Source organism: Lutjanus erythropterus, chromosome 2 (genome assembly GCF_056507025.1).
Source record: "Lutjanus erythropterus isolate fLutEry1 chromosome 2, fLutEry1.hap2, whole genome shotgun sequence".
Classification (NCBI taxonomy): domain Eukaryota; kingdom Metazoa; phylum Chordata; class Actinopteri; order Lutjaniformes; family Lutjanidae; genus Lutjanus; species Lutjanus erythropterus.
The window spans coordinates 3,283,876-3,306,315 of record NC_139318.1 but is presented as its reverse complement, the minus strand read 5'-3'; the positions used below and the strand labels follow the sequence as shown (position 1 = coordinate 3,306,315).

Sequence of the window (22,440 nt, the reverse complement as noted above, 5' to 3'; positions counted from 1 at the left end):
GATGACTTGAAAAATGTAATTTATACCATGTTTTTAGCCTGAATCTTCACTGTAGATCATTAGCTTGGAGCCATGTTCACATGTGCATGCACACTGTCTGAACTGGGTGTGTGTGGTGAAACAGTGTGGTGTATTGGGGCTTTAGGAGACTTGGATTACGCCAGACAATAAGTATGGAGGTATTTTATGGTTATTTGGCAGGTGAAATGTTGCACAAAATTTGTCTTTTAATTTGTGTTTGAGTGTTGAACAGCACACTGACTGGATAGGAAATGTTCATGAAGCACACTTTATTGCACAACAGACAAGACAAACAGTCAAACACCAGTATTATACACTGTTTGAACCTGCAATACAGCCACTGAAAGCAACAGATGTTTACAGATGTTCAGGTTGTTGGGAGTCTTAGTTCACTTGGAGTCGGCTCCAGCCGGCCCTCTCACTGGTGTGGAGCCTGAAGTGGGTGTTAAGGTGTGCTGACTGGTTGAAGCACTTCCCGCAGACGTGGCAGCGGAAGGGTTTCTCCCCAGTGTGGATGCGGTGGTGCCTCTTGAGCATGCTAGTGGTGGTGAAACTCTTTCGGCACACCGCGCAGCTGTACGGCTTCTCCTTGGTGTGCCAGCGCATGTGCACCTCCAGCTGGCAGGCGAAGCTGAAGCCCTTCCCGCACTCCTTACAGCTGTGCATCCTCTGGATGCTCTGGCTGGGGTGAGAGGAGCGAGGAAGAGGGAGCTTCAGGGATCTCACATTCTTGATCTGCAGTATGTGTGCGCTCTGTTTCCCGTTTGAGCGCAGTAACCCTTTAACCTGTTGCTCTGGTTTCTGAGTCCTGTGACTCTTTGCAGTGCTGGCACAGACAGTACTGCTCTGAGCTGCTCTGCAGTGGGGATAGACAGTCATGGAGGACGGTAAGCTGTTTGCTGGCTGCTGTTTGCTGCTGTCCTGTCTCTCACTCTCTGCCTTGATCTCCTGGGATGTGAGCGGAGGAGGAGAGCCGCTCTGTCTGCCACACACAGTCTGGGCTGGTGGAGGATGTGGCCTCTGTAGTGGTTCTACATGACTACAGTTTCCTTCCTCTGAGTCTCTGGCTTCATGTGAACAGTCTGTTTGAATGTTTCTCAGCTTTGGTTCCTCTTTAATCTGTGGCAGTGGCTCCACACTGCCTCTCCACTCCGACTCACAGGGAGGACCATCTTCTTGGGGCTGGACGGAGGCAGGCTCTGAAACGTGACAAACAGGACAGTCATGATATGGAGACAGAAAATCACTCTGTACCCACTAAACTCCATCCAGAAGTCCTCAGATGTAACCTTGCTTGTGAGAAATCATAAAGACTGCCATTAGATTTATGGCTTCGGTATTGAGGGAGACTGCTGCAGCCAGCAGAGGGAAAAAAGAGCTGCAATGTAATCATTAAAGACAGCTATGCACCACCAAAGAACGACCACTAAAACTTCTTGATTTGCCACTGACACACTACAGAGGCAGACCTTTTCGTGAAAGACTAAAATCTTTGATGCTATATCACTGTGTTCAAAGCCACCAGACTCCATTTACAGAAAGTGATTTTGCCTCTCTGGTCCAACGCTGCCTCAATAGGTTTTTAACCATTTAAAACAGCAAAAGTCATCAAAGTCATCAAAGTCACCAAAATCACACAATAACACAATAACACACAAACCAATCAAGCCAGTATTAGACGAGTTGGTGCAAAATAAGAACTTTTAGTGGATATAATTTGACAGTTTGCAATTGTCAGTGCAGTCAGTTCCACAGCTTACAGCTGCAGGAGTCTCCCTCAATACTTGATCTGTTTCACAAATTATTCTCTACATTAGCTGCTACAATATTCAAGTTGTAAAGGGAAAATTAACTACTTTTGTTTATTTCTGTCCAGTGTCCAGTGTTGATGGTAAATACAGTCAATTGAAGCAATAAATTAATCAGTGCTGCTATATTGAGCAAGAAAGCTGAGCTCTCCTGCTCCTAAGGCTGTGCTGGCAGTGCTTACATGTACCAGAATGCAACCAATCACAACACAGGTGGTTCTCAAACAGCCAACCACAACACAGATGATTTTTAAACAGCCCATCACAAAACAGGTGGGTTTTAAAACAACCAATCATAACATAGGTGTTTTTAAAAACAGCCAATCACAACATATGTGGTTGTAAAACAACCAATCACAACACTGGTGGTTTCAAAAACAGCCAATCACAACACAAGTAGTTGTAAAACAACCAATCACATCACAGGTGATTTTAAAAATAGCCAATCACAACACAAGTAGTTGTTAAACAACCATTCACAACACAGATGGTTTTAAAACAGCCAATCACAACACGTGTTTTTTTAAAAAGCCAGTCACAATTCAAGTGTTTAATAATTAATAATATTGCAATACTGAAGGATGTAAGAATATATCAATACATTTAAGAATTGCAGTATTATATTCTGTGATACTACACTGGTTCTCAAAAACACTATCACGATATCGTACTAGCATATAGTGGGGTGTTACTATGACAGATTAAGAAATAGCAATTTATCACTCTGTTTACACAGGCCACATCTGGCCCGCGATTCAGTTATATACGGCCCGCGAGATAATTTCACGTGTCTGTTATGAATGGCCCGTCGGTAAATAGCACTCCCACCACTCATACTACAAGTCCCACAATGCACTGCGTCAGCTGCCGCGCAACTCGAGAACTAAATCAGCTCGCAGTCGCGAAGACGCGAGTTTCTGTCAAACGACAATGTAAACAGTTTGTCTGTTCAGACAACTGACTCAGTGCAAAGAAACACAAGTATATGAGGAGGGAGATGAGCTGCAGCTCCACCTGAAACCAGGTAAAAATAAAAATAAGACTGACCCACAGCAGAGAGAGAGAGGGAGAGAGATAGAGAGAGAGAGAGAGAGAGAGAGAGAGAGAGAGAGAGAGAGAGAGAGAGAGCGAGCGTGTCAATATGGACAGATGTGTCGACTTGATATAAAAAACTTTTTATGATCATGAATCATAATATTAATGTACACTTCTGTGGTGCGCGATTTTTTTTTACTCCAAGTCTGATTTGTGTACTTTTAAATACTTAATTGCTGCATTATTGTAAGTGATGATGAAGAGTCCAGACTCTGCCTCTCCTCTTCATCTCCTCAGTGTGTGTCAGTGTGCAGTTTAACCTTTTTCTAAAATACTGCTGGTTCTGTGGTGTTACATTTTAAATCTGAAGCCTGCAGTGAACCATAGAAGCTACAGTTGACTTTTCTATTGAAGTTTTCAGTGTGTTTTGGCCTTAATGTTAAATTGAGCAGGTCAATATGTTCATCTGTACCTGATGGACTGATGGGTTTGTAATATTATTATATGAACATATTTTTATGTCAAATGCAGTGCCATTGAGGGTTTGCATGATTAAAGTGTGCGATATCTTGTGTGCAGACAAAAAGCAAGCAATTTCAAATGTAACCCCCACCTGGATATGTGAGCTGAAATATTCTCGTTTTCTTTTGTTATTGTTTAAATCTTATTTATTTTATTGAGGAAAAAGTTGTTGCAGTCTGGCTGTTCAAATTCATATTTCTGAATAAAACATAGTCAGTTTTAGACATTTAATAAATGTTAATCCTGTTTGGCCCACGACTTAGACTCTGTTTTAAATTTTGGCCCTTTCTGTGTTTGAGTTTGACACCCCTGGTCTACCACAAGTTATTATATACAAATACTTATCTGGCACACCCCCTGGGGCTCCCTAGAGGAGAAACTAGAAATTCAAGCCTGTAGTTCTTCTTTAACACTAAATACATCACTATGCCATGACTAAGACATCACTGGTGTAGAAGAACAGCAGATTTTGCAGCAGTAGACCTCAGTTTTCTCAGTCGATACAGCAGCACTGAGGAATTAATTACACTCATCATCAACACTGACTGGACATCCACATGAAAAAGTGGTGAATTTTCCCTTTAAAATATCTGTATCCGTCATGTAGAGGGCTATACAAATGTTAGTTAGTGTGAAATTATAACAACAGATTATAAACAAACACAGATACATGACAGTTTTCTTCCACTCTTGTTTCATGCTCTATGTTTATTATTACTACTGTTAATTCTGGTATTGATTTAATTCTCTGTTTTTATGGACTGTTTTATGTCTGCTTCTCTCCAGTGACATGATAGGATGTGACCATGTCGTTTAGCTAATGTATGACACGGGCTAAGCGTCACATCACAGTTCTACCCATGGGAACAGCCCCATTAAAAATGGACATATTTGAGTGAGGTTTGGTGTGACAGCGTCCATCAGCGGACAGAGGCTGTCAGCGGCACAGTGAGCAGCTGCTGTTCATCTCTCCTCACCTGGGTGCAGGAGGAGCCGCTGCACGGCTACATTGAGGAGCCGTTTGAGCCGCTCGTTCTCCTCCTTGGAGCGGAGGATTTCGCTCTGATACTCGGCCACCGTGTCTTTAACGGCGCGGAAAATCTCCTCCGCGGCCGCCGTCAGCCTGTCGTTCAGAAACACGTTCAGCAGCTCCAGTTTGGTCATGTTGTCTGCCGTGACTGCTGCCTGCTGTCTCCAGAGGAGGAACGTCCTTCTGTTTACATCCAACAACCCGGAACTACAACACTACCGGCTTCTGCGTGCTGTCACGGACCTGCAAAACATCTCGCGAGAGTGAACATTTTAATATGAATCATGCTCTTTTTCTGACTATAACCTAGTGTTTTTGTTCCTAAACGTATCCATATCTTAACCACAGCGTTGCCACATCATAAAACATAACTGATTTATACAACGTGCGCAAGGAAGGATCAATTAGTACAGATCTCGCGAGAGTTTTGCAAATATAGGGTTCCCATCTGAACACACGACCCTGTCAGTGTTCAGAAGGAGTCTCATGGTTTGTAACACCACCTGCTGAACAGGAGACCACACAGCACTTGACATTCAAATTCTGCTGGCTTATTTTGTTCATTTGTTTAGGACTGTTTATTACGATCCACATTACCTGCGCCCTAAAGTAGTGGTTTTCAACCTGGAGGTCGGGATCCCCAAAAGGTTCCGAAGATAATTTCCCACCGTCGCCAGGTGGTTGTAGAGAATAAAATAAAATATTGTGGCAAGCAGTACAGGTAAAATTAAACCAGCACAAAAATGACACTTAACAATATAAACCACCACATTCTGAACAGGCACACATTTTGCAAAGGATGACAGTCAGAGACTTATACTACTTATATAACAGAAAATCAGGAAATACAGGCAGAGGGCAGGGTCTGTGCAGAAACAGACACCACCACACAATTCTAGTGTTTAATGAGCAATGATTGAGAAAGATGATTTTTATGAGTCTATATTACAGTGTTTTTTGGAAAATCATGGATTTTGGTGCAGAAAATTGTCATTGTGAAAACAAACCCTGACTTGAGAAGTATGGAAGGGCATTGTTTTTACTTTATTTTGTTTTATGTATTTATTTATTTATGGCATTTTGAGAATGGCCAAAATGTCAAGCATGAAGTTAAAACATTACTTCGACGTCATTCTCAAAATGCAAAATAAGTAATAATTTGATTATCAGATTTTTTTTTCTTATACCTGGCACTTAAATTCAACTTTATTCTCAACATTTACTTCTTTATGTCTGGTCCTAATAGGAGCCAGTTGACTCACTAAGAGGTAAACTGTGGATCTAGTGTCAACCTCTTGTGTTAAGTTTGTACTAGAACTCTGTTTCAAATATTTGAATATTTGAACAGGTACATCTAACCCCACAAATATACACTTGTTGCTGTTTTATCTAGTGCACATAGCTAAAGACTGGTGCAGTCCAGTCCTGTAATAAATCCTCTCATCATTAAGGTTAACATGTTCAGTTTGGGTTGCAACTGTTTTAGTATTGGTTCAACTGTATGGAAACTTAACAAGTTGCAATTTGTGTTGTTGTTGAATTGTATTACATTATACAGAGTTGTTTCTATTATTTTGTCCACCGTATTTACATGTTGGTAATCTCATTTTAATTTACATGCTTTTACCTCATTGTATTTTTGTGTGATGTTTGTTACAAACTTTACAAGTTGAAAAATAAGCTACTGGCTAAACATTTCCTTCATGGGTTCTAATTGAAATCAGTCAATTATTAGTCCTGCTGGTCATTAAAAGCATTTTTTATTTACAGTCATTTGTACAAGTCACTTTGAAACACATTTGTGGGAAAGGATCGGGACAGAACCAACACATATTAAGACCAAAAAGAAGTTGATCTTCTCTCAGAGCACACTGATAACCAAGAGAAAAAGACAACTAAAGACAGCATCATTGAACTGAAATACAGTGTTTGTCAAAGAATTATATAAAGAACATAGAAAGGTCAGAAAGAGTCCCTGAGGAGTCCGTTAACAAATACCAGAGAGCACTTATCCCAGACTAGTTGTTTCAAAGTATGCCCACTGAATAAAAGAACTGGTTAAAAAAATACACACATTTGACTCAAACATTATAAAAACCACTTAAGGACAATCACAGGCAGAAGGTGCACTCCAGAAGATCTGAGTGGGAAATTTATAGACCACATACATAAACCTGATGGGTGACAGTAACATGAGTGATTAACTTTGAAAACGTCCTCTCAGGTTCTGACCTGAGTTTAGTTGACAGGGTCATCAATTAAGTAAAACTCAAACATTTGCACGTCATATTGTGGAGACTCGCTCGTCCAATCACAGATATATATAAGAAAAAACAACACATGTATTTGGGGGCAGGCGAATGTAAGTGCAGCAGTTTTCATTATTTCTATATATTCGGCTTGCTCTTCCCTTTGCATACACAGTATACACATATGACTTCTCTCTAAATGACACATTCATCATTCCCAACATTTCACTTCCAGGAGTTCCTGACAAACAGAATGTTCTTCAAGATGTTCCAGCATGAGAGCTTTTGTTTTTCTCTTTTCAGGACCTGAAAAGTTTGACAATGACCATGATAAAATAAAACTTCTGCCTGCAGAGTGACTGCTGGGCTGTCAGATGATCGTATGGGCAGGAAATGAAAAAGAGAAGATGTCTAAAATGTAACAAACAACAAAGCTTAAAGTAAGTCCAACTTTTAAGTAAAAGAAATGTTTTTAAAACACTTGATGGTAGATGTGTGATGGTATTCCTGTAAATACAGTCACAAGACAGGGACGTGGATGACGAGTTGGGGCAGGGTGTTGATTGTGCTCAGCTGTCAATCATCTCGGACAGTTCCTGCAGCAGGTCGTCCTCTCCGATGGCAGGGTCCACGTCTTCAGCCTCCATGTGCTCGTCTGTGAATTCACTGATCAGCTCCTCAAAGTCGTCCACGGCGGAGGTGGAGGCGGCGGCGCTGGAGGAGGAGGCAGTGCGTGATGCAGCTACGCTCGTTCTGCGTGACTTGGGCTGCGTGGGGGTCTTCAGGACTGGGCTGAAAGGTGCACAGAGGTTTGTTACTGATTTAGTAACTGAAATTTTTAATAGTTTTCAATGTTTGTTTTCAGTTCAGTTTAAGTTAGTTTCCAGAGAAGGTTTGCTCGTTTCAGTTTAGTATTTACTGTTTAAAAAACTGTACAATTTTTATTTTTCATTCTGTATATATTCTGTCATCATAATATGTGGGTATTTGTCAGAGGCAGAACAGGCATTACAATACAAGAACAACACTTCAGTCCTTCTCATGCCCGTTGTGTTGACATATTTGACCAAACTGACAAAGACTGACACCAAAGACTAGTTGTGTAAGTGCTTTAAAGCTGCAATGATTATTCAATGAATAAATTATTAAATGATTATTAAATTAAATGCCAACTATTTTGATTATTGATTATCAGTTTGGGTAATTTAGTTTAGTTTTTAGATAAGTTCACTATAATAAACTTGCTGACAATCTTGCTTGAATATAATATGTATAAAAAATATATATTTTTCACTAGGATTGTCTTGTTTTTCAAGAGACCACACTTGTTTGCCGAGTTGCATGGAAATGTATGGAAAAAGATGACATCAACCATTTGTGTATTTAAGATTTGTTGGTAAATAAAATGGTACATATCTGTAAGAAAGGCTGTTTCTAAATCAGAATTTCACAGTCCTCACTTGGGAAGTGATAAAATATTTGAATTCATATTCTATAGTCCGTCAGTCAACAGGAAAAACTCCTTTGGAGGTATGGTGATTGAAAAATAGGCCAGATACATGGATACGGATATTTTCTTGCTTAAGTCTGACATTACCAAGAAGGTCATGTTTAAATTCTAATATGAAGTTCGAAGCTGTGTGGAGCTTTACCTCTGAGGGACTGTCGGGGCCTCTCTGGCAGCAGCAACACTGACAGTGGGCTTGGTTTCTTGGCTCAGACTCTGTTTGAAGACAGGGACAGTCTGGAGGTCCTCTCTCAGTGGGCTGGAGCTGGAGCCCGAGTCCAACAAGGTGCTGGGACTCTGGGGAACAGCAGAGCTCAGCTGAGCCTCTGTGCTCGGAGACGGGAACACCTGACAACAGAAGAGATCAGGGGTCATTAACAGAATCAAACTGTTCAGATTAGATGACAATTGTGTTAATGTACATACTACAAATTTAATCTGAAATCTTACAAACCCAAAATCAAATCTGTGTTTTATGGACACATTGAGTAGATATAGATGAATGTAGTGTGAAGGACATAAAAAAAAACTACATGACTGGGAAAGTGTGCAAAATACTTATTGCAGAAATTCACACGTAGGAAATATAACGTCACCATGAGGGCCCCAGCATGTCGACCTACCTGTCTGTCTCTGCATGTGGTCTCCTGCAGAGGCTCGTCCAGCACTGTGGAGGTGCTGTTCAGAGGTTTAACAGCAGCCACAGCAGAACGCTCTGCTCCTCTCCTCTTCTGGCCTGGTTTCACCTGCACTGCAGGCTTCATCACAGACGGCTTCACATTCAGTTTGGGCCTCACTGAAAAGGGAACAGAGTTTCAATGAAATACAGTAAAATCAAAGAGTTCTTCATTATCTTTCAGTCTTTTCTGAGTAAAATGCAAGCACTTTAAAAGTAAGTAAATCAAAAATTTCCAGACTACTGGGGCATTTATCTTAGCTTTAATTGTTACTATAAATACAATTTTAAATTCATTTATAGAAAGGGAAATCATTGTAAACTGTCACTTTTTTATTTTACCAGCTCTTCATATTAACTTTAATCATGATTATTTAATTCTAGCAAATTACTTCTTCTGCTTAAACAGAACCATGGGTTGTAAGATGAAGAGTGAAGGACAGAGTTAAAGGTGTGGTCTGTACCTTTGGTGTCTGTAGTGTGTTCTGGGGATTTCTTCAGTGTTTTCTCTGCAGCGGGAGCCTGAGGAGCTGCTCTGGCCTGCTTGGCTGGTGACAGTGTGCTGGAGGTCCTTGTGTTTGTGGACGGGACCTCCTGTGAACTGCTGGGACTCTGTGAGCGAGTATCGGCCTCTGGTGGAGAGGAGTTCTGCTTCACAGGGACTGAGCTAACAGCAGCTCCTCTCATAGCAGGAGTACGACTGTTCAGGGGTGAAGCAGCCTTGGATTTGAGGGGGAGTTTGCGAATAGTGACCTTTTGGGTGGTAGTGTCAGGGGTCAGAGTGGTGGAGGATGGCGATGAAGAGCCTGGCGGTGTAACGGTGACTCTAACAGGAAGCTTCCTCTTCAGGGTTCCTTCAACAGTCGGTTTCTGACAGGTTTCTGCTTCAGCTGAGCCTTTGGCTTGCTCCTCCATTTCCTGCTTGCGAAGACGTTTCTCCCGCATGATCTCCTCGAAGGTCTTGACCTTGACGTTGTTACCATTGGCAACACTGGTCTACAGAGACACAAGAAAATGACCATCAACTAGAGCCAACAGACAGACCAACCTCAACCGATCTTAAGAATCTTATAGAACATACAAACCTCAGGAGCAGCAGACAGAGTTTTCACTGGCTTCTCTGTCACATCAGCACTCTTCTCTGCTGTGTTGTTGCCTGCTGAGATCAACAAAAAAATCATGTCAGAAAAGCTTACGTGTAAAAATATCCTGCCTCTATTACATATTTTTGTAACAAGTAGGGATGATAATGATCAATGATCGGTTAAGAATTTGATTAATTACATAAAATGTAATCAATCTACTATCAAATAAAAATCTGAAATATAGGTTGTATATAGGGGTGGTTAATCTATCTGATTTCCTGATCCGATTCGATTACAATTATTGAGGTCCCGATTCGATTACCAAGCTATTTTCGATTATTAACGATTCTCGATTAGTGATTATTGATTTTCCATTTGACAACAGTAACCCAAAATACACCACAAAGTTATTGCACCATTAAAAAAAACAGTTGCTGAATTACTTAACTCTTTTATTGAGTAACAACTCAAAGCACTTCCTGTGTAGTGCAAAAAAGAAAAAAGTGGTGGGATTAGGGTTACATTATTTTAAAAATGCACTTGTCTTTGATCTTTATCTGTCTGTAATTATCACCATAGTTATGTAACGTAATAATAATGATAATAGTAATGATAATGGTAATAATATTAAAAACTTCAAATTTAAACAGTGCTGTACTATGTATATACTATACATATATTAGATCATTATACACTGTACAGGATAATGCACAACTATGTTCTGTAGTCTGGCTCAATGTCCCGCCTACAGCACAGCACATCTGATTGGTTAGAAGTCATGATCAATCAGCAGACACACTGTGTCACAGACGGGGTGAGACAGAGCTGCAGCGGTGAGCAGAGAGGAGCTGTGTAGAAGTTAAAACAGCTGATATCACCAAAGTTTCAATGAACATCACAGTTTTATGATCTGTTTCTTTGGTGATAGCATAGTTACATCAGTGAAAAAAGTTATGGTCTGGATTTCACTCAAGACAATGTGACGGCTTTTAAATCAGTCGCTCTTCACAGAGATGAGCTGCACACAGCAGCATCTGTCCTGTCTGTTCACTGCAACTCTGCATTGAGATGTCGGGTATTATAACTTATACAAAAGTAACAGTGACAGTAAAACTATGATGCTCACATGTGGTTCGCGGATCATGTGTGCCGAACCGTAGAGGGCGATCTGTACGGGACACGGATCAACTGCGATCTGTTGCAGCCCTAGTTGGTTGGTCGTTGCTGGTTGATCCTCGTCCATTTTACACACCTGCTCGTACAGCTCACTCGCTCTGGCCGCTGCACACACTTGCGAATTGGAACTGGGCGTGCTCGCATGACGTTCAACTTCCGTTGACCGCGGGATAACATTTTTCAAAATAAAAAAATGCAAAAAATAATCGATTTTTGAAAATTTAATAATCGATTCATACTCGCCCACAACATAATCGCGATTAATTAATAATCGATTTTTTTCACCACCCCTAGTTGTATAGAGATTGTTTTTAGGAGCACACTCCACATGTTGGGCCTTAATTTGTGTTTCATATGTTTCATACACTGTCAGAGAATATCCAATATTTCATGGGTGGAAATGAGCTTCAATTGATGGGGGAAAGACATTTGATATTGTTTATATGTGTAAAACCTTTACGTTTTTGTAATAACAATTTGTAACACTAGTCATAAGTGTTAACCACTTTTCATGGATCATTGCAAAAATGTGTCTCTCTGTATATTCTATGTTCTCTATGATTTTATACTCATAATATCAGAATTTCCATCTAGGAGCAATTGATTAACAAATCAGAAATGATTAAAGTGGAATTACCAACAATTCTGCAAACATTCTGTGGGACAACACACAGGGAACTAAACTATATCCGTTATGACACGCTGTGTTACCTTGGGGAGTCACTTTTTTGAAGCGCAGGAGGCGGGGCTTCTTAGCAATGTTGTCCTCAGTATTGGAGCTCTTCTTGTTTTCAGCTTCCTGTGCCTGCTGAGCCTGAAGCCTCGCTGCCTTCTCCCTGCGGATCTCCTCCAGGGTCTTCACTCTAACCTCCCCAACGTTCACAGCCTCAGGAACAGGCCCTGCTGTGTCACTCTCCCCCTGGCTCTTGCCTGGAGCTTTCTCTACACCATGCTTGGCCTTCTTTGGGCTGGGTGCCTGCTCCTGCTCCTCCTCCTGCCTTTTCTTCTTGGCATGAAGGATCTCAGAGAAGGTTTTGACGTGGCTGATGGAGTCGTCTTTCCCAGTGGTGAGTCGCCTGCCGCCCTTGATGGATTTGGTACTGTTGATTTCTGGAACCACAGCTGAAGGGCCATCTTTTGACTGAGACTTTGCTGCCTTCTCCTGTCTGATCTCCTCCAGAGTTTTGATGCGGATCTCTTGAGGAGCTGTCTTTGGCTCTGTGATAGCCTCAGCTATTAAGAAAGACATGTGACAACAATACACAATGTGTTAATCAATATGCATGATAAACATCATTCCAGAGAAAATAATTAACTCTGTCAACCTCTCATATTCTTCAGATTTCTTACCTGGTTGTGTGGGTGCAAAAGTTCCAACAGACAATCCAAGTCTTTCCTTAATTGGCTTCAAAGCTGCAGAGCAAAGAAACTCATCATTAATTCTAGACTGTACATGATGATCCCATAAAATCAACAAATTTCAGAGTCACACTTTCTCTTTCCACCTTAAAATGCATCGTCGATCATCATATCATTAGCATTATTTGCTGTAAACGGCTACAGGTGGTCCCAATACTCACCTTTTTGAGGGGGCACTGACAGATCTTCCTCATCCACAACTTTGCCAAGACGCTCAGCCAGACTCCTTTTCAGCAGGAGACCTTCTCCATTGTTTACATCTAAAGCAAAGACAAGTCATGAGTTTCTACTCTGTACCCTTATACAGTAACTTTCATATTTTTCAACATGGATCCTATTTTCCATGTTTTTGTGTCAAAGTGACTAAAGCTGACACTGAGCTGCAGAGTAATCCCTCCAGGAAGCTGTACTGTCAAAGTATGTCCACTAAAAGTGTTTGTTTTTGCCACTGACAGGTTCAGATTGTTATTCTAAGAGTTGCAGAAGTCTGCAGAGTGACCTTATCTAAAGATCTTTTTTGTTTTACCAGAAACATCTGCAGTATTGCTCCGTTCAATGCAACTACACTTTACAGAAATTTAACCATCATAAAAGACACTTCATGTAAATTCAACAAAAACAAAATAACACAAACACTGGTTGTTTGTTCAAAATAAACCCTTACTTTGGCACATTAGAAGTCAAAATATTCTACCCATTGCTTCTCTGATGTCTGACCTGTCAGACAACAGAGAAGCAACAGGGAGTGGCAAAACTTTGTCGTGTCAGTGGTAAAACAAGAATTTCTGTTGGACGTACTTTGATGAGATAAGGACTACACTGCAGACTGTTTTATTTGCTGAGCACTCTCACTCAATATTAAACCAATTTCAAAACTTGTTGCCCCCATTAGTCACTTACACAAAGAAACATGATTTTCTCAAGTTAACCTTTAATGTATCATTATTAATACTGGAACAAACTCTGTTAATAAGTTGTAAGAAAAGAAAAGCAAAATTTACCAGTGCTGGGTATCTTCCTGCCAAGCCTTTCAGCCACACTGACTCTTGGTCTTCCAGATTCTTCAGAGACAACTGGGCCTGGGTTAAAAGAAGGACCACGTGTTGGTTGAGAACAGGATAATAATGATTTCACTTCTCCTTAGGACTGATAACAACTGTTACCATGCTATCAGTTCATGTCATTTTTTTTCCCTTTTTCCCAAATTTGACATTTATTTTTTGCTTTCAAGCAGGGAACATCCAGAGGTAATGGTAAATCCATGTTTCAGTCATCTAGTCATACACATCTATTCTAGTGTCCATAATGAGTTAATTCTGTCATCATTATGTCTATTTAACAGCCAAGAAATTCACATATAAGAAGATTTATGAGGTTTTACACAGAATTGAGTATGCAACTTCCTGAAAGCTGACAATCTCACAAACTGCTGCTCTTTACCGGCTCTTGCTTCGTGCAGCGCTGGTCGAAAAAATGATTGGATGTTTTCTTTTTCTCCGTTGGCTGAGGTATCTGCACTCTGGATGGGATAACCGGCCCTCTTCATGCTGGCCTTCAGGGCCTTCCTCAGACGGATCTCCTCCAGGGTGCTCACTCCAAAGTTCAGCGAGTCATCTGTCAACACACACCATCAGCCCATAAACACAGGATCTTTGAGTAGTACAACTTTGATCACAAACTATGATGGATTATGTTTCCAAAGTTTAGTCTGTGACCACGGTCTCACCTGATTTGGGGAGTTTTCTGGGAGAAGGGCCGACCTTGCCTTCCTCTCCCTCCTCTGAGAACTGGTCTGGAAACATAAAGACATCAATGGTAAAGACCACAACATCCTTTCTTAAAATGAGGATCAGAAAAGACAAAAAAAAAGTTATTGTGAGATCAAATCCAGCCCACCATCTTCATCCTCATCATCATCTGCTGGATTGATCACTACTGGTGGGTGGGTGGGGCTTGGTACTGGATCCTGAGCTTCAGTCTTGATGACGCCTCTGAGCTGGGGGTTGGCTGTGGTGGGGAGGGGGGCAGGTGGTGGGGGTGCTGGTTCTTCATGCTGCGGTTCCTCGTTCTTGCTTTGACCTAGGAAAATGACACTGATTATCATTACCGGCTCCCACAGGAGGATGTTAAAATCTCTACATTTCAATTCTCAATGTGTTTGCTTAAACAAAGCCCACTCACTTTTATCAGGTGGGACAAATATGCCATCGATGTAGCGGGGCTTTTCATGGAAGAAGGCACAGTGTGGCTTCTGGCAGCCGGCTGCTTGGTTCTCCCAGTAACACGAGATCTCCTTTCGGTTTTTCTGTTTGGGTGAAAAAAATAAACATGTAACAGCATGCGTGGATCACCTCTTAGTAAGATTTATTCCCACAAAACTTGCCCTAATACATGTGACAGCACAACTGATTTCAAAGGCATATAAAATAAAAAATAAAATGAGTATAAAAAAACTGTAAGATTATTTAAGCATTTTTCAGGCTGCACAATTCTAATTATATTTTCATTCTCATACACTGATCATGTTACTGTTACTTGTGTCAAGTAATTTTTTAATAACAAATATACAAATTCTCTGATTTCAGCTTCTCAAATGTGATTTTTTTTTTGGTTTCTTTAGTCCTCTTATAAGGGTAAACTGAATATCTTTGTGTTTTGTGGTCGTCAACTTGGGCTTTGGAAACACATTTTACAGACCAAACCACTAAGCGATTAATAATCAATTAATTGAGAAAATAATCAACAGATTAATCAATGATGAAAATGGCTACTTGCAGCCTTAGTATGACTGAAATCTGTGGTTTGCTTTGAGTAGAGCTGGGTATCAAAATTTGATACTTCTATGGAACCAATTAAATTACTTCAGTGCTATTGAACATTAAAAAATACCTCGTCATTCAGTACCAAAATTCAAGCTCTGTGTTATAGTGTTTACTGTGCAATAAGTGTTCCTCCCAACAGGTCCAGAGACAGGAGTGGAACTCCTGGCCCAGGTTTACAGGAAGACTTTTTCTACCCTTCGGTAATGGCCACTCAAGACACACACAGCCTCGAGTGGGCAAAGCTTGAAGGAGATATTTTTAGCTATCTTCAGTTTAAAATACATTTTACTTACTGTGATCTTCATGTGACGAAACTTGCAGACAGTGCGGAAACAGCGTCCCTCCTGCCAGAGGTTGCAGACTGTCTCATTGCCCATAGCTGCCTCACAGTGCCTAAAGGGGCAGCTGTCTCCCTGCACAATAAATCAAACACAATCAGACCCTTCCTTCTGGACACACTTTGTGTGAATATATGAGCTTTTGCGCTCAAACTTTGCTTACTTTAGTACAGGTAGAATAGTAAAAGAAGTAGCAGTCATCTCCATGGTTGGTCATAGTAATGCTGGTCTTGAGTGACGGAGGTGATGAGGTTACGACCTTTAAACCCAGCAGCTGGTTCTCTTCAGGGCCAACAGGACTCTCCCTGCCAACACATGAGAAAGAGAAACCATATTCAATTACATAACATCCCTGTCAGTTTTGTAACATGTCTGCACATGTAAAGCTAATACCAAGAACCCTAACTGTGATTTAGTTTTCTTTACTAAATAGAATGGCTTGCTTCAACCTGTACATTTAGGATTCTTAATGGAATTAAGTATCATTTTTGGTTTTATACAGCTTCTTGGGTTCCAATTAAGTTGTAGTTAGCTAATAAAACATGGAAGTTATTTCTGTACTCTGCATGCAATCATAAATGTAAAAGTCTCATGTAAAAACAATGTTTGCACAAGATGCAAGACTGAAGGCAGTGAGAGAAGGGAAGCGCTGTCATTTTAAGGCAGCAGTTCAGATGAAACAGACCATGTGCAAACTCCAGTCAACCATGGCACTGCAGACAAATGCCCATGTCCTCAGTGTGCCATAAACTCTGTTTCTAACTGGTTTTGTTTGACACATAGCACCGGATAGGGGAACTGTTCTTTAATAAGAACTTTCCTGCATTTATCTGTGGAAATAATTGGACCTAGATTTTTATTATATCATATGACTTGAAGTGGAGGATTTATTCAGGGTCAGTTCATGTTTTGTAAGTCCCTGTGTACATGGTATAAAAATCTCCATACTTCAGAATGTCTTACTTAAGACTGTTTCATCTGAGAAATTTGCAACACAGAAGAAAAGAATCAAACTGAGATGTTTTTCAAGGTCGAAATGGATTATTAATAACCAAGGAAACTGATAAGTGCTATTTGGAAAACATTCATTTGCAATAAGAATGAAAATTGTACTTGTCAGAATTAAGAATAACCAGTGGTGGAATGGTGGAAAGTACTACTTAGTTATGTCACTACTGGTTACTCTAGTATTGTACTTGCATACAATTCTACTTTATGCTTCTACTCCACTACATTTTGTAGGTAATTATTGTACTTTTTACTCCACTTCATTAATTTGGTACCTTTTAATTACTAGTTACATTGCAGATTCAGATTATTAATACAAACTTTAAATCAACTAATAAATTATGATGCAATTTTATTGAATAAGCCACACAGCAATATTTGAAACAATTAAAATGAGCCCAACCCTTTGGAGTGATGAGCATACTAATCAAATTATTTGATCTGCAATTAGAAAAAAAAAAAAAAAAATCCTATAATTGGCCAAACAGATAATTGATCACCCCTAAAAGAGATAGAACAGGAAAACATGTGGCACAAATAATTATGTGACCTGTTGACCAGTCAGTGATGGCTTTTCTTTGGGAATTAAATACAGTTTTTAAGAAATTTCAATTAAGATGACCAGTAAGCCTTCACACACATAATCTTCGCTACTAGTCATTTTATCTGTACAAACAAGACAATTCTGATTTTGTTTTTTTCATCGTACCACCTTTACCTGAGGTGGCTGAGAAGCTGTCTCCCTCTCAAGCGCACTGCTGGTAGGGTGTCTCCGTGGTGGTATGGAGTCCTGAAGGAACACTTGATCCATGAGATAAGAGGAAAAGGGGTGTGGGTCGCCCAGAGACACTTGTCTTCCTACGACATCCCTTTTCTGAGACTTTCTGTGACATCGTTATCTCCGGCAGACTGCTAAACATTACCGATGGTGGGTGACATAGAGTCCTTTGGGGATCTTTTTTATTATTTTTTATTAATTGGTGTAACCAATAAAAGAAAGAAACAGGGGGACATAAACAGCCAGAAAACCAAAAAAAAAAAAAAAAAAAAAAAAATCCAAAAATGCTTAAATTGATGTGGCAAAAACGGGGACAAAGGTGGGATGGTGGGTGGAAAAAAATCCTCAGCTTCTTCTTGGGTTTGGAGGCATTTTGCACACTTGCCGTAGAAAAAAAGGCAGGATAATCAAGCTTCTAGAGATTTTCAGCTGTTGATTACCAATACTGAAGAGAAAAAAAATCTTCTGCCAATGTATTCTCAAGGGGGGGCAAGCTATCCATATCCAGGGATTCCCCCAAAGGGCCAAGAGGATGGGATTAAACCTACAAATCAATGAAAAACACTCCCCACGGAACTGAAAAGAGGGTTATTAAGAGACAGACAGTTGTGCACAAATACAAAGGAGACAGTTGGACATTTCCACACAGACCACACATCGTGAGACAAGAATGCTCTCAATACTGACTCGAGAGCAAACTCGAATTTGGTCATAGCCAGATTCCGGATCGGCGAACAAACTCACTGTCACTATACTGCATTTTCAACCCATGTTTATATGTATCAGGTATCTAATCCAGAAAAAAATACAACTTTATTTGGAATTTTCAGGTGTGTCCTGGTTTGTTTATTTACACCTGACATGGAGGCCTCAGCTCGAGACTGATCATCAGCCTGAAGAACAACTCTGTCCTCCATCTTGATCAACAGGACTAATAAACTCTAAAGTAAACAAACAACAGCAATTTATAACAAGCAGCAAACAATTCAGTTATTAACTCGCATTAGAAATAGAACAAATACTTCTAGGGCCACAACCACAATAGCTGCTATTTTTAGTTAAGGAGACAGCTAGAATCGACATTTCCTGACAAATAATGTATGTTAAAGGTCACTTTCAGTGCTGGATCAAGAAAAGAATGGTGAAACTTTAAAACCAAGACAGTAGAAAACAATCGTATACTTACTGTATAGTAAAAAAGTAGCCCAAAGCTAGCTGGAACGAACTACGAGCGATTCCCAAAAAGACAATACTGTACAGAGATCGGCAAACATGACAATGTTAGCTAAATAAACAAGAAAACTTTGATTCCTAGTTAGCCTAGCTAACTAACAGCTGTTACCACAATACTGTATATATAATGTTACGTTCTCAACATGTGACATAGTAACCTCGTGCAGTTATTTTAGCTTCTGCTACATAGCAGAGGCCTACCTAACCTAGAACACCAATTTCTTGCGACCTTATCGCTAGCATTAGCTTTATGTTAAGACGGGTGTTTATTTTGTAATTACCGTGGTATAGACATTTTTATATTTTAAGATTACGGTGTAACAGCCAATTTAAATTATGTAAACAAAATATTCAGTGTTAATTACCAGTTTCAGATTTAAAAAGATTCTAAAAAATGTGTAGACAAGAAAGACTCCGTCCCAGCTCGATGACTGCCGCAGCGGCACTGAAGAATAAAGCAAAATGGCGGCCGAAGGAGAAAAATACGAGGGTGGGCCACTCAGCCTGTTGCATTCAGGTGTAATGGCAAGATTGTAAATTTGAGAACTCTACTGTACTTAAAATAGAGAGCCCGGTGGTGCTAGGCTTTCTTCTTTTCCTTTCTTTATTCTATCATATTTAAGCCATGTAATTATCTTCAAACACAACATTGTATTTGTTAATGCAGTATTTCCTATACAGAATTCAGAGATTCAAAATAAAAAACTCTTTAACTGTACAATCAATTTCATTCGTTTCATCAAACATTGCAGTGATTACCTTTACTCCACTACAATTAATGCAAAGGAAAAATGTACATTTTAGTCTACCAGTTACAAAATTATGCTAAAGCATTATTGCATCAATAATAATAATAATAAAACAATATAATATATAACAATATGCTATGATGCTCCTTTATGAATGAGTGCCTTCATTAATGATACTCTGTACATTTTGCTGACAAAATTGTGTAAGGTCACACAACTGAAACACTGCCTGCAAGAGATTATGATTCTGTAGTGTTTTTAGTGTTTCTTGGTCCAATTAAGCAAACTAATTCTGAGCTAAAATAAAAGCTAGACAATTCACATTGCATCAAATCATATACCCACAAGGGAGCAGTGTGAGCTCTTTTTTCATGTCTGAACGCCGCATGTGTGGAGTGGATGTTTTGTTTAGTTTTTTCTTTTTCATTTTTTATTTCAATAACATTGCAAACAGTATAAAAATACACACAGCAACAGGTAAATAATGACAACAACAAAAACAATGAAGAAGAAATAACAATATGGAGAGTATTACAAAGTAAATGATAATGAGAACACAAATCAGTTAAAGTGAGTAAATAAAAAAATAAGTAAGTAAATAAATAAATAAATAAATAACATATAATTATAAAATAAAATAAAATAAAATAAAATAAATAAATGCATCAAGTAGCGAGAGTGTGACAAAAGAATCACTTTAAGACACCAAAGTGATTACAAATATTGACAGTTTTGATAGCTTTTTTGTTTTTTGAGGACTCAATTAAAGATATATTGTTTCATTTCCTTCATTAAAACAATGGATTGTTGAGTTTTTGGTTTGTACATTTACATTTATGAATATGGAATTTACAAAGTAGTAATATTAGATTAATAAGAAAATAGGCATTGGCACCGTTTTCTTGATCCTTGAAACACCCTAATATAATATCCCTATACTAAAGAGCAAAATCTGTAAAAAAAAAAAAAAAAAAATGTAGTTATTAACATCTTTCCAGAATTCATGTGTACATTTACAGGACCAGAATAAATGAGAGCAGGTTTCAGGATGTAATTCACAGAAAGAGCGATTTATGTCTAAGTCTCTCTTCAACTTTTGCAAGAAATGTTTCACAGTCTACAAATCAACTTAAACGTCACCTCTACCTTATTTGTTATAAGGTACTTTTGTGGTAGAGACCAAACCTTCTTCCAAGCTACAGTGCTCACAAAATTACTCCAGTAACATGTTGCTGAGGGAATAGAGACCAGGTCATCCTGAAACAAAGCCCTAATTCTGGAGTTTATACCATTATTTTTAATGGACACTGACTTGGGTCAGGGGACATTATCGACAAGGGCTGAGGGTATTTAATATTCCTAAATAACATGCACATACCAGATGAAATAGCATCAAAAAATACAGAAAATTAATTTGGGGTTATAGGTAATTTATATCTGGCAAGAAATTAGAGTAATTATACAGTAGCCCTTCTTTCTTAAAGAGCTGACTCACAAATATGATACCATTGTTAAACCATTTATCATAAAATAATGATTTGTTCTTATATAAGATATTACACTTGTTCCAAATATAACATCTATGCAGAGGGAAGTTATGTTTGTAAATCAGTGCCCATGCCAAGAGAAGTTGCTGATGAAAATTGGAGAGTTTAAATAGGATTTTGGCGATATTATAATCACAAAGCAAAATGAATTTCTGGCCACCTAAATGCAAAAAAACATGATGAGAGATGAATTTCCAAATGAAATTAGGGTTTTTAAATACTGTCTGATCCATTTTATTTTGAATATATTGTTAAGGGAAGCGAAGTCTATAAAATTTAGTCCACCATTGTTGTATGTATTTAAAACAGTAGATTTTCGGGTATAGTGAGTCTTGTTTTTCCATAAGAAATTGCATAATATCCTGTCAACAGATTTACACGTTGAATTATCAACATATAATGACTGGGCAGCTTAGGTTAGACGAGATAAACCTTCTGCCTTTGTCAGCAGAGCTCTGCCCCTCAAAGACACGTCTCTTTGTAACCAGTGGTTTAGAACCTTTTGTGTCTTTTTAATAGTCGGATTAAAGTTTAAGGAACCTCTGGATTTTCTATCCTTGGAAATTTGAATCCCAAGATATCTACCAGAGCACCTGACAGGAATATTAAGGTTACTGTACAATTATTCACTGGTAACAGCTCACATTTATTAAGACTGAGGGAGAGCCTGAATGTGTTGGAGAAAGACTAGATAGTGCTGACTGCATTGGAACGTGTGTGGCATTCTTAAGAAACATAAGAACATATCATCTGCCAGCTGACTGATAATTATTTCCCGATTAGCAATAGTAATGCCTTTTAAAGAACTGGATTTGATGTGGAAATTAAGTAGTTGTGCATGTGGAGTGGATGTGTTTACTTGTATGTGGCTTTCTTTAAGTATAGGCATCAGTGAATAAAATTATTTTAGTATGTCTAAGTTATTATTTAGTACGCCATTGATAGACCCAAGTCAGGTCAGGGCGTTTTAATTTATACTGCACTACTGTACTGCTTGTGTGAAAAATCCCCGTGTTTCCCATCTAAGAGAGAATTAATTAATACACAAAGGCAGAACAGCACTTCCAACATTTTATGCAACATCCACAGCGTCTGCACATTCTCCACAGAAAAGAAATTGCTCTCTATTGTCTTAACCTTTGTAAAGGGACAGTTCACCCCAAAATCCAGACAACATATTTTTCCTCTTTCCTGTAGTGCTATTTATCCATTGGTGTGAGTTGCTGAATTTTGAAGATATTGGCCATAGCACTGCATTGTGTCTACCGTAGAGAGAAAATAGTTCCCACATGAAACTGCTCACAACAAGTCTGTGGCTTATGCTGAGTAACCAGGTCATATTGAGTGCCATAGTATTCAATGTTATTAGAGAGAAGGCAAACATGTCTACGGCCAATATCTCCAATACTTGGCAACTCACACCAAAACTTTCTAGAT

The 22,440-nt window shown here is 39.2% G+C and overlaps 2 protein-coding genes across 6 annotated transcripts; both read right to left on the bottom strand.

The window, feature by feature from the left end:
* Positions 1–273: 273 nt before the first annotated feature.
* Positions 274–4,612, bottom strand: LOC146331025 (uncharacterized). Its single transcript, XM_084726205.1, has 2 exons — positions 4,364–4,612; positions 274–1,220 (listed from the first exon to the last, which is right to left on the bottom strand). The coding sequence occupies exons 1-2, from the start codon at positions 4,548–4,550 to the stop codon at positions 406–408; spliced, it is 1,002 nt and encodes a 333-aa protein (XP_084582331.1). The 5' UTR covers positions 4,551–4,612; the 3' UTR covers positions 274–405.
* Positions 4,613–6,157: 1,545 nt separating this feature from the next.
* zc3h11a (zinc finger CCCH-type containing 11A) lies at positions 6,158–19,167 on the bottom strand. 5 transcript variants are annotated; one of them, XM_084726162.1, is made up of 18 exons: positions 19,073–19,146; positions 18,661–18,726; positions 17,415–17,486; positions 15,852–15,993; positions 15,644–15,763; positions 14,710–14,833; positions 14,425–14,607; positions 14,255–14,320; positions 13,969–14,142; positions 13,530–13,607; positions 12,690–12,788; positions 12,460–12,522; positions 11,821–12,342; positions 9,934–10,007; positions 9,313–9,844; positions 8,796–8,968; positions 8,318–8,520; positions 6,158–7,457 (listed from the first exon to the last, which is right to left on the bottom strand). In XM_084726162.1, exons 4-18 carry the CDS (start codon positions 15,903–15,905, stop codon positions 7,235–7,237), a joined length of 2,688 nt encoding a protein of 895 aa, XP_084582288.1. In that variant the 5' UTR covers positions 15,906–15,993; positions 17,415–17,486; positions 18,661–18,726; positions 19,073–19,146; the 3' UTR covers positions 6,158–7,234. The 5 variants fall into 5 exon arrangements, with proteins under 5 accessions (XP_084582288.1, XP_084582280.1, XP_084582298.1 ...); XM_084726154.1 differs by having other exon boundaries at positions 18,661–19,167; XM_084726172.1 differs by lacking the exon at positions 18,661–18,726 and having other exon boundaries at positions 19,073–19,141.
* Positions 19,168–22,440: the final 3,273 nt, after the last annotated feature.